Source organism: Hippoglossus stenolepis, chromosome 15 (genome assembly GCF_022539355.2).
Source record: "Hippoglossus stenolepis isolate QCI-W04-F060 chromosome 15, HSTE1.2, whole genome shotgun sequence".
Classification (NCBI taxonomy): domain Eukaryota; kingdom Metazoa; phylum Chordata; class Actinopteri; order Pleuronectiformes; family Pleuronectidae; genus Hippoglossus; species Hippoglossus stenolepis.
The window spans coordinates 24750092-24762398 of record NC_061497.1 but is presented as its reverse complement, the minus strand read 5'-3'; the positions used below and the strand labels follow the sequence as shown (position 1 = coordinate 24762398).

General features: G+C 43.7%; 1 protein-coding gene and 1 long non-coding RNA gene across 2 annotated transcripts; one reads left to right on the top strand and one right to left on the bottom strand.

The window, feature by feature from the left end:
* Positions 1-1519: 1519 nt before the first annotated feature.
* siah2l (seven in absentia homolog 2 (Drosophila)-like) lies at positions 1520-8478 on the bottom strand. Its single transcript, XM_035179016.1, has 3 exons — positions 7983-8478; positions 2582-2761; positions 1520-2450 (listed from the first exon to the last, which is right to left on the bottom strand). Exons 1-3 carry the CDS (start codon positions 8424-8426, stop codon positions 2079-2081), a joined length of 996 nt encoding a protein of 331 aa, XP_035034907.1. The 5' UTR covers positions 8427-8478; the 3' UTR covers positions 1520-2078.
* Positions 4120-5508, top strand: LOC118122343. The gene is made up of 2 exons (XR_004698451.1): positions 4120-4226; positions 4860-5508. It is a non-coding gene; the product is annotated as an uncharacterized LOC118122343 (long non-coding RNA).
* Positions 8479-12307: the final 3829 nt, after the last annotated feature.

The following is a 12307-nucleotide window of genomic DNA, read 5'->3' as shown; positions in this document are numbered from 1 at the left end:
AGAAAACAATGCGCTCTGGATCTGTTTGGAAACAAGGTCTGACCCACTGCAGCCGAACTCTGTGGTAAAGACAATAGGACAGTGAAATGGGCGTTAAAGGGAAAACTCCTTAGATCAAACTTCAGGAGTGTTTTGCCACTACAGCACTTGTGAATAACAGTTTTCAACCTGGTTGGAAAATTTCAATGTTTGGAGCATTAAAATCATCGTTTACTCGTCTGTAGCTTCAGAATTTGCTTCTAAACTTTTATTAGAACTTAACCGATTTATTTATGATGCTCAAGGACAAACGTCATATTTTAACATGCTGAGCTGCTTCCACTATTAAATTTAAGTTATATAAAATAAAAAAAAGCAGTGTAATATACATTTTGTGGTTAAGTGTGGACAGAAAACAGGACGAGATCTAAAATATTTATTAATGGGACCTGGAAGTTTTATTTTTAGTTTTGTTAAAATGAGTTATATTTACTGTGATGACCAAGAATCAATAAAATAATTACACAGAAGTTATTGTAAAAAACACTGGTTGTAAAAATAGACAACCTTTATATATAAAATTATAAACTCATTTCTTTCAAAGGAAACTTTATCAAACTGAGAAATGACAGAGCTGTTATATAACCTGATATAAACTCAGTCACATGTTGCAGTTTGGAAATTAAAACTCAAAGAAGCTTGTGATCATTTTGATTAAAAACAGAAAACATCAGAGACGTGATGACGAGGAAACAGCGGCGAGGTGGGAGGAGTCAACACTTCAGGGATCGGAGGCGTCAGGTGGAGACGACCTCAGAGCAGTCTGTAAATAAAGATGGACGACTTCAAAAGTGAAGCAAAATCCTCATGATCGCCCCCTGGTGTCTGGCTGCAGTACAGGCCATAAACCTCCATGTTAACAGATGGGACATGGACCAAACAAAAAAATCTAAGTCGACGTTAAATAAATGTTTGTAAAGATGTTTCTGTCATTTCAGGTCGTTCTTATCTCTCTGACATTTGTTCAAGTGTTTCTGATCAGTTTGGTTTGAATCAGTTATTTAATGATATGAAAACAGGCTGAGACGGACTCCTGATTGGTTGAGTGTGTGTGGGCGGCACCTTGATACCACGGCTCCACCCAACGATCACTACCGCTCAGACCCTGACTGTAAATGACGTCATCACTACAACTTCGTAGATTTTTTTGCTTCGTTTCTGGAGGAAGTGGAGACGCATTGTCTTTGATCTTTTATTAACAGTCTGAGATTCAGACTCGTCGTTTTCTTTACCTACGCCATGTTTACGACTTGTCAAAGTCTAAAGTTTATTTATTTATTTTTCCAGCAGGTTTCAGAAAAAACTCAAACTGAAGCTCGTCAGCAGCAAGACGTCGTCACAAAGACGCTAAACACTGAGCATCGTCTGAACCGACTGACGAAGGGGGGGTTATTCCCTCACTTCACACAGCTCAGTGTCCCCACAAACACCGAGGCTGCCACTGTCCAGAGGGATTCAAACCAGCAACCTCAGACTCACACACTGTTCTTTCAATTTATTCAATGTATAAACATTTAATCTATTGATTTTCTGTATAAATACACAGTTTAATCCACACACACTCTGAGCTTCATTTTTGGTCAAAGGAACAAATGACAGCGAGCTCTGAAGTTAAGTTAAAAATGTTGTACGAAGAGTCTGCTGATGAACACGTGACCTCGATCCTGCCTGAAAGAAGCCGATCTGCTGACCACAGCGAACATATCATGAACACGCCCACAGGAAGTCAGACGAGCCTGACAGAAGCTCGTGGAGAATTTGCTTATTTGTTTCCTCCAATGAATCGTTCCTGACTCCGTACAGCTCGGCCTCTGTCCAGCTCAGGCGTCGCCGGTCGAAGCAGCGGGTCTGACAGACGCACGATGCTCTTCGTGGTGGTGAATCCTCCACTTTCGAAGCTCGCCGTCTCGTCATTCATCACAGGACGTTTACAGTCCAGCTCGGACAGAGACAGAAGGTGAACGCCACACCGCCTGAGCTCTCAGACTGATCCTGCAGCGTGTCTCTGTTGTGATGCGCCTGCCGATACTGCTGCTCCCTCAGCACATGGAGATGGTGACGTTAATTCCCAGGTTACCATTGTCGGCGAACAGGTGGGCGATAGAGGTGTCAAACACCAGGCAGTCACTGTTCAAGATTGCGGCCGCCACCCCGTCGTGGATGGAGCGTGGTGTGGCCTCCCAGGTGAGCCGGCGGCGGTTGCCGTTGAGCTCCAGGCGGTAGGCAAAGTTCTCGGCCTGCTTGCGGGTGCCAATAAGCAGCACGACGGCAAAGAACTGCTGATGGCCCTCGTACTTCTCCTGCTTCTCCAAGACGAGCATGAAGTGGTGACTGAAACACGACTGCATCATCACCCAGTCCACGGCGCCCGGGAGAGTGATGTCTGTCGCCAGGAAGACGATGTCCTCCCCCTGCAGACAGAGGAAGACAGAAAGACGTTAGAAGTTTTATCTCAAGCCAAAACATCTGGATCGCCCCCCGGTGGCTGGCGGCAGTATAGGTTAAAAACCCTGCCCATGGACCAAACAAACGTATTGCTGACCTGCAGCGTCGTGATTGACTTGTGCGCGTGCATCAGGTGTGGCATGACGGCCTCCAGCGAGCCATGCCACTTGCAGGTCGCCCCGGGGCACGGACACGTGTACGGCCTGAACTCGCACACCTCCTCGTGATCGGGCTTCTCACTGTGGTGAAGAGACAGCAGACAGCCGGCCGACAAGTACTGAAGAGACGACAGAGACGCGTGTTCACATTATTAAAACAGCTCGTTAAGCCTGAATTAAAAACATCTGATTCAAACATGAATTTTGCTTATTAATATAATGTGAACACTGACAGGTTATTGTATTTATGAAGCACCTTTCATACAAAGAGGTAGATTCAAGGTGCTGCAAATCTAATTTATTCTCAACCTTCACTAATCAACACACGTTTTAAGTTTCTCTTCTGTCCTCCGTCAAACTTTGTCTAAATTACATTTTTACAAGTTATATCTTTAAAAAAGTCCATGTAGCAGAACGTTATTGTATGTTATGTGTTGTTAGTAACAGTAATAGATTACTTAAGCCTTCGTTTTGTCTTGTGTTACTGACATTAAAACATTTTCCTGATCATCAGCCCTAACTTAGCTACCCAAGCTAACTTAGCTTGTACAAGACTGATGATTAGCTACGCAAGGCTTCTACTCTGATCATCCTCGTGACGCGGCAGCAGTTTTCGTTGGATTTTTTAATAAATTAAATCCTTTCTGAAAAAAAAAAACTAACTTGAGGAGCTTCATCATTTGTTTTCAATCTTCAATAAAATGCTTTTAAGCCTCGATGCTAACATGGCTTTAAAGATGCACTGTTAGCTTTAGCTGACCAGCTGAGACTAATACCAGCCAGTGACGTCACATACAGCGGAACGAGGTTCATGCAACCAGGTGTGCGACGAGACAAAGACGCAGCAGAGAAACTGTTTTTCTACGGCACGCTCCTAAGTTTGTTGATTTTCATTCATTACCGTTTGTTATTTTGCTACTTTGAACTAGTACATAATTAAATTACTATACGTTAAGCCACCAGTTGACTTGAACTAGACGTCAGGCCACCTCATATACACACATTCACAACACACGCAAGCATTCATCCACCTCGACTCTGCAACAGGACCTGCAACAGTAACGTCAAGGTAGAAGATAGGTCTCTATGAAAGAGGAACTTACAGAGTCAGTCCATCAACGTGCCAAGTGTGTTTGAGGAGACGCTGTCGGGATGTGTGGAGTTGAACAGACGTGATATATATTGACACTAATGTATATATACACACCCTCATATATATTGAGTCTTTGAGTTTTAGTCTGGACGAACAGAAACTGAGATGTGTGGAAACAATGACGTAGACATTCACAACCTTTTGCTGATTGGTTCTTTTCTGTCACGACATAGCCTTCACTGATTGGTCAGGCTCCTATCACACGACCCCCCCCCCAACAGCATCACAAAAATGAGGAGAATCATCACAGTGTGTTTCTGTTGACGTCAGCAGGTTTCACTTCTCATTAAGATTTCATGAGCTGCAGGTCAGATCTCAGCAGCAGCTTCCTGAAAAGATCATCAGCCTGAGGCGTGAACTCAGCGACACTGAACCGCCGAAGGATTCATCCAGAAATAAAGAGTGAAACACGAGTCACCAGGAGACGACAGGTCGGCCCAGCAGCCACACACACACAATACTGAAAAACTTCACTACCTAGTCAACATCATCCAGTTCCATGATAAAGTTACGACTGGTTTAGGTTCTGCTCCAGAAACTGAACGACCGCAGAACAATAATCTCTTCTGGTGTTTGTCCTGAGAAACTTGATTTTAAATTCCAGCAGAAACTTCAACAGTGTCAAAGACATGTTGAGTATTTTAAACCATGAAACCTGATATTTCATCAAACATGTGATTCAGTGGTTTGTATATTTAGAACTGCAGGAAACACTTGATCAATTTCAACACAAATCTATTAAACTGATCCTGTGAAATCAATTAACCAAATATAACAGATTTATTAACGACAGATGGAAAACAACTGAGTGTAAAACATTTCTTTGTCATAAAAGTTATTTTATATTTTGTGTGTGTGTATATATGTGTGTGTGTGTGTTGCAGGTTGGTAAACACTTCATATCGGAATAGTTCTGTTTTTTTTTTTAAAGAAATGAAATGAGTGAGTTTTTGACGTCAGAACGTGAAACATTAAACCAACATCCTGTTAGCGCCGCCCTACAGGCGACACTGTTCATTACAGCCACAACTGGTTAGTCAGATTTCTTCTGTTTCTGGTTTCAGAACATCTGGATGTGATGTCACAGCGTCGACGTCTCAGCTGCTCATCCACAGAAAAAGAAGGATTTAAAAAGTAAACGCCAGATTTTGTGTCGTTCCAGAACTTCTACTTCAGAACCAACGTTTAAGAACCGAGTCTGGGGACGGTTACAGGATCTGGTTGAAGTAACGCCAGACCGGTATCGTCCAGGACTCACCTGGCTGCTCGGCAGAGGTTTGGTGCAGCCGACAGGTCGATTGGCCCTGTCCTTGACCTCTGACCCCTGCTGAGCTTTCCGTTGTTGTCCAGCGTTAGCGGTTAGCCCTGTGGTGGTGGATGAACCGACTCCGTGGTGGCGATGCCAGCCCAGCAGGCAGCGCCACTGAGCCACCTCCCTGAGGAGAGGCAGGCAGGAGGCCAGACACAGCATCAAAGACACACAGCTGACACACAGTCACACACACAGTCACACACACAGTCACACACACGTAGATTACTTCCAAACCTTTTAAAAACCCATTATTTTTGTCTGATTATTGAAATCCATCGATCCGGATCAATACTTCTCAAACGGATGGAAGTAAAAATCACGTTCCAACAGTTGTTTGTTTCTATGTGACTTTAATGTCAGAGATGTTTCTCTATCAGAATAAATCGTTAACCATCCATTCAGTTTGTGTTTTAATCGTCTTCCTTTTACATATTTTTCAACAAATCTCCAAATTTGGCTTGCAAAAAATTGTGACACAAATATCCACATTGCAAATTATATGAAATTATATAAGAGCAACGCTAGAAAGCTTTTATTACGTATTTAACTACTTTATTTGAACTGATACGGAGCCAAACTTTCGGACTCGTCACAGGTGCAGTTTAAAATTCTTTCATTAAAATCGTTAAACGAAACTTCAGGAGGTAAATGTACGTCTGTGAAACCAAAACATCAAACATCAGCTGCAGTTTGACGAACACGTGCGACACATTGAGCCAATAACTGATCATCAATCATCTGTAAACACTCACGTACCAGACGGTGAATGTAAACAGATCTCCCCCTCCCCCTCAACACACACCTTCCTGTTTATGTCACATGTTGTATCTGAGTGTAAATCTGTGTTTCAGTGCAGAAATGATTTGTCGATGGAAAACAATAAACATTTTGTTGTTTGAGTTTATGAAGAATCACGTTTTCAGTGTTTTGTCCTAAAGTGACGTCACCTGTGTTGGTTCAGTTACTCACAGACATAAAGAACTCAATGAAAGTGAGGAACGTCCATTACAGAAGAAATAACAGGATCAGATTCTCACACTGACGGAGGTGAAACTGAAATCAACAACAATATCCTGATGTTTGCAGATAAATCACCAAAGAAACATCGTAAAAGCTTCAACGTGATGTTGAACATAATGAAACTGTGACATCAGGAACCTGCAGTGAACCAAGAGGTTTCAATTTACCACTGAAGGTCTGTCACTAGATTTAGATTTGATCATGTTCACTGAATTCCTGCTAAAAAACATTTCTTTCATTGTTGATACATTTCCCTGAATAATTGACAGAATGAGTTCAGCAGTGACGGGGAACCACAGATTAGGAGCGAAGGAGTAAAAGATACGTTTTGAGTTGTATTGATGCTACAACTGCAGCTGAAAGTATGAGGTGCGTCAGTCGGCGTGGACAGTGAAAACGTTAAGGACCATAGTGCTGCACACAAAGTTAGCAATGAGAAGAGTCTCGATTTGTCCGAAGAGTCCGACAGAACAACTATCGACGCTGCACCTCAAACGCCTCGTGACGTCCCATCAGATGTTTAATGTTTAACCTCCTACAACAGCTTTCTTTCGTCTGCGATGTTGACCAATGGGAGCACAGCTGACTTTACATTACATCACATGTCATTTAGCGGACGCTTTTATATAAAGAGTCTCACAATTAGTGCATCAACATCTGTGAGCGACCATTTAGGGGATTAGTATCTTGCCCAAGGACACTTCGGCAGGTAGGTGGGGAAGGCAGATGATTGAACCGCCGACCTTCTGGTTGAAAGACGTCCACTCTACCCCCTAAGCCACAGCCGCTCGGTGTGACGAGGTGGAAACAGACAAAGGCTTTTTCATTTTCTGTTTCAAACGCACCGGGCGCCATGTTTGTTTGCAGTGTTGTCACGTCATCGCCACTGATGTCCGACACGTCAAAAAAACTAATGGGGATAAATGACACGGCAAGAATTTTATTTTAATAAATCTAATCTCCTCCTCTGACAGTGATGATCTTATCTTGAAGTCTTTCTCCAGATTACCTGAGATACTGACGTGTTTTTACAGTTTACATCAATATCAGTATTGCGATTAAACATCCAGCTGAGCACATGACAGTCAAAGACAGCAAAGCATGATGGGTAAACACCCACAGTGCGTGAGAGCTGTAGACTATATAAAGCTTTGTATTGGCTGCAGGCGGACGACCAGTGTGTGAACGCAGATTTTCAGGTGTTGAAATGTACATGAGCACGAGCAGCTAGTTTCCGTGGCAACAAGTCTGAGTTTATTTAAGTATCAATCTTAATAAGTGACGTTCAGGTTTGTCCCGAAGACGAGTCCAGCTGTGGTCTCAGGTTTCCCCCTCACACCTCCTCAGCTTTCACAGCCTCAGAGACTCAGACACCTGAATGTGTCTGTAACAGAACCACTCAGGATCTGTTCTGACCCAGATCAACCAACACTCAGGCTAAGTGGTCACATGACGCTGGTTATTAACTCGTTACGTTAACTCAGGTTTTCCTCTAGTTTATGAAAGAGTGTCCGTCCATCTGTCTGTCTATCTAAGAACATGATGTCATGGTTCAAAGGAAGTGATTGGTCAGTGGGCGGGGCTTTTATACGGTTTGATCTTTTATTTCCAACTTAACCTGGAGCAGGTCAGCTGGTCAGCATAAGTTACCATGGTGACGAGCTTCATAGGACTGAGAGCTCTGAATTAAACCGGAAGTTAACCTGATAACCACAAATCCTATAATAATAATACTAATAAGAACTAATCCTGAAGTGGTGTGAACGGACTCTGGTTTAGAGTTAGTTTGTTGTGGTTGGCCTCAGGTGCGTGCTGATGAAACCGGTGTGAACCGGTGTGAACCGGTGGGTCTCACCTTGCAGGGGAACGGCAGCGTGGAGGCCACCTTCTCCATGGCCAGGTTGCGGATGCTCGGGGTGAGCGGGCCCCGGCAGGTGGGGCAGCAGCTCAGCTTCTGGCGGCAGAGGTTACACAGCAGGTGCCCGGCCTGGCACTGCAGGATGGGCGGCAGGACGGAGTCCAAACACACGGGACACTCGAACAGAGCCGCGAGCCCCGCGGGGTGCCGGCTCGGTCCGGCCGGGAGCAGGGACCCGGCGGCGGCAGGAGGGGCAGAGTCCGACCCGGTGACGGAGTTCACACCGGAGGCGGCAGCAGCGGCGGCGACGCCTCCGGAGCCGCCAGGCTTCCCTCCGCCTGCTTTGCCCGCCCCGGGTCCTCCGGTCGCCCCGGGTCCTCCGGGTCCTCCGGGTCCTCCGGCTGAGGACGGACTGCTCATGGCGTCCAGCGGCGGGAACATCCAGCTGCTTCACAACATGGCGGCTGTTTGTATCGCCTGCCGACGGCTGCCATTGGCCGCTGCATCACCGATTGACAGGACGCTCAGCCAATCAGAGAGCAGAGTCGTGTCACTGCGTCATGTTTGTCAGCGAAGTGGAAAAAGAGTTTGTCAATAAAAGAAATAAAGTTTAAATACATTTTTATTATTATTATTAATAATACTGATAAGAATTTTTATTATTTTTACTTTGGTAACATGCTGAACCCTGAATGAACCCTCACGGAGAACATCTGTCTGACTGTAGCAGGAGAACATCTGTCTGACTGTAGCAGGAGAACATCTGTCTGACTGTAGCAAGAGAACATCTGTCTGACTGTAGCAAGAGAACATCTGTTTGACTGTAGCAAGAGAACATCTGTTTGACTGTAGCAAGAGAACATCTGTTTGACTGTAGCAAGAGAACATCTGTCTGACTGTAGCAGGAGAACATCTGTCTGACTGTAGCAGGAGAACATCTGGGTGAGATAAGAGTCACATCAGCTGGAGCAGGAAACAGGAAGAAGGAAACTCGTTCTCCAGTTCATTTCTACAACTCGCTGCATTTAATGCACATCTGGCTCCTGTTCAATCGGGTTGTGTCCCACCACAGATGAAGGAGGATCCATGTCTATTTATACAAAGAGCATCAGCCACTGAAGTTTGGCTCCATGACGGGTTGTTCGGGCCGGTTCAGTCCAGCTCTGGCCTCCTGCCAACCTGAAAAGCCTCTTACTTTTATTTCCTGGAGGATTTAAAGACGCAGCTCAATTAACCTAAAGTCACTTTCAAGTTCAGTCAACAGAAGCTTTTTAAAAGAAGAAAAATGAACAGAGCTGATATTTTACTCTGCAGCTCTGAGTCGTTCATCGAGCTCTGAACAGGACAAAGTACAAACTGGATTTATGAGCTTTATACTCGTCTGAAGGAAGAATATCAAAGATCTGCTCAGATCAGATGTTCCTCTATTAAATATATTGATATTATATATGATGTTAAAAACATGAACCAGGCCTTCATCTCCACAACTGATGATGATGTTGATGAAGATGAAGATGAAGATGATGATTGATTATGTTGTCACATTGAATTGCATCATCATTGCTATGTGTTCTCCTGTGTTACTGCCCCCTGGTGGACTTGTTTGAATGTGACATTCTGCATGAACTTTTCAGTTCCTTAAAGGGGACATAGCATGTCCATTGTACCACAAGTTGATATGGTTCCTTGGGGTCTTAATGAAATGTCTGTAACATACTTTGGTCAAAATACCACAAGGATCATATAAAACAGCTCCTTTTTACCCTGTATAAAACAGCCCTCCACAGAGCGACCTGTTTTGAGTGCCTGTTCCTTTAAATGCTAATGAGCCAGCTCCCCCCTCCCCCCTCTCCCTCCATGATTTTAAACGATATAAATTACATATTTTATATGATATAAATTATCAAATATGCATCCCATACTTTGTATTCCCCTTCTGTTGTCCTGGAGTTTTAATTTTCCCAATCACATAATTAAATGTCCCCCTCTGCCCCCCCACTACAAGCAAGGGGCAAGGCCATGTAGGGAGACTTCCAGTGCCTTGTTACGACACAAAAACCAGGAAGCGCAATCGAGTCGCTCAAGCATGACGTTTCTGACTTAGAGGAACCATAACAAAGCGCGCAAGTGTTTTTTTCCCAGAGTGTTTGGGTTGGTAGACATGAGCCAGATACCCACATTAACCTGTACAAGCACTAACAAAGTGGAATTTGCATGATATGTCCCCTTTAAGAAAACTTCCTGAAACTAAAAAGTTATTTTGGCCGAGCTCTGGATTCTAAGATATTTGTTCATGAACCAAATGTGACAAAGTGAAATGTTGGACTGATGATGGCGCTAGATCTCTAAAGTTAGTAGGAGTCATGACGTGGATTATGATGGTGGATCGCGTATCAGAGATCGTGATAATAAAGGTGGATCCTGTATCGTGTTGGCATCTGATAATGGTGGTGGACCACGATCGAGGTGCAGCTGATGATGGATCCTGATGGCGGCAGTGGACAATGACTGTGGACGATGGTGGATCCTGATCGTGATGGTGGATCCTGATCGTGGTGGATCCTGATCGTGGTGGATCCTGATCGTGGACTATGATCACAACAAGACTTCTTGATATATAATATTTCTCCTCAGATACTCGACCATTACTGACAATAATCCATCAGTTCATTGACCTTCAGCTACAAAGTGTTTATTCTAATCAAAGCTGTAAATACTCTGATCTCTCTGATGTTCTCTGTTCCACGGGACATCTGTTCACTCCTCACACGTGTCTCTGAGGTTTCTACCTTCTGTACCTGTTAAAGGTTTTAGTAGTTTGACTCTTGTTGAGGGTTAAGGACAGAGGACGTCTCACCTTGTTAAAGAACATGAGACAAACTGGGATTTGTGAATATGGGCTATACAAATAAAATGTGATTGATTGATGACTATAGCACATTTAAAACCACTTGACCAAAGTGCTTCACAAAGTTTAAGGTACAACAAGAAGACAGCAAATACATCAATAGTAAAAAGAAATGAGATAAAAGAAAGTAGAATAATTGAAATTAAATTAATATACAAATAATGATGTTAACTCGAGAAGAAGGCCGAAGAGAAGAGATGTGTTTTTACAATGAGTGTGCTAGAGAGGAGCTAATGTGGAGGTGAGCTGTTCCATCACCTCATGAGCTTCGTTTGAGTCCAGGAGCCGCTGATCGCTGACCTCAGCTTCTAACTGGAGTGTGAATATGAAGAAGCTCAGCTCGGTGCCACTCTATAAAGAGATTTCAAAGTTAACAAGACATTTTAAAATCGATCCTGTGACGAACAGGAAGCCAGGTAGCGCAGCACAGGTGTCATATGGTCCCTGTTTCCTGTCAGGCGGCGAGCAGCAGGCGCTGAATGGACGACTGGTCTGAGCCCCATACAGAGAATGTCCGTCTGTCTCGTGTGATTGGACCAAAGTGGTCGACTGACACTGAGACGTTTCTCTCGCTTCGTCTTGAAATGTCACAATGCGACACTTCAGCTCGTTAGTCAAACGACAAAAACAGGTGGCAAAGACACTAAAGAGACAGTTTCTATAATTCATGGACACATGAGTTGAAATTGAAAACTACACCAGGTGAAGTGTGAGGGTGGGGGGGTGTCGGGGGAGTTAAGTCGTCGCCACCTGATGTGTTGAAGGGAAAAGCAGATTTTGGTTGATGTTTCAAAGGAATCAGACAAATGGTCGTAGCTTTAATTAATAATCAGTGAAAGGCTGACGAACACAAAGATCGTCAGCCTGAGACGAGCTTCGTTCTTCATCGTGTTAGAAAGAGGAGACGTGAAGACTCGTGGTTTCAGCTGGTCAGGGAGGATTTTACAGGAATCAAATCAAATTTTAAAAATGAAGTGAAATCTCTCGATAGCATATTTTTACAAATTATAAAAATGAGAAATTAAAATAAACCATTCATCCATTTCCCCACGTGACGCCTGAAGTGATATTTACAGATTAGCGACAGCATCAATTGTATCAGGTTCATTCAAATCAAACTTCACTTCATGATGTCGCCACCTGCTGGTTATCGCAGTCTCTGTCTAATCGATGTTTGTTCAACACGTGTTAGTGTTGCACTCTTATTTCCACTGCCCCCTAACGGTAAAAAAATAACTTAAAGAAGGTTTTGTATAAAAATTAATATTGTTAAAGAGAAGATCAATTCTTAATTCAACATCATGAATTTCCTCAGTTTTTTAAGTGAGTGTGAAAGAGTGAACGTGACGATCAGGTTTGTTCAGCCTGTGTGTGGCACTAATCGCTCCTCATACCTCACAGACCACCGCACTAC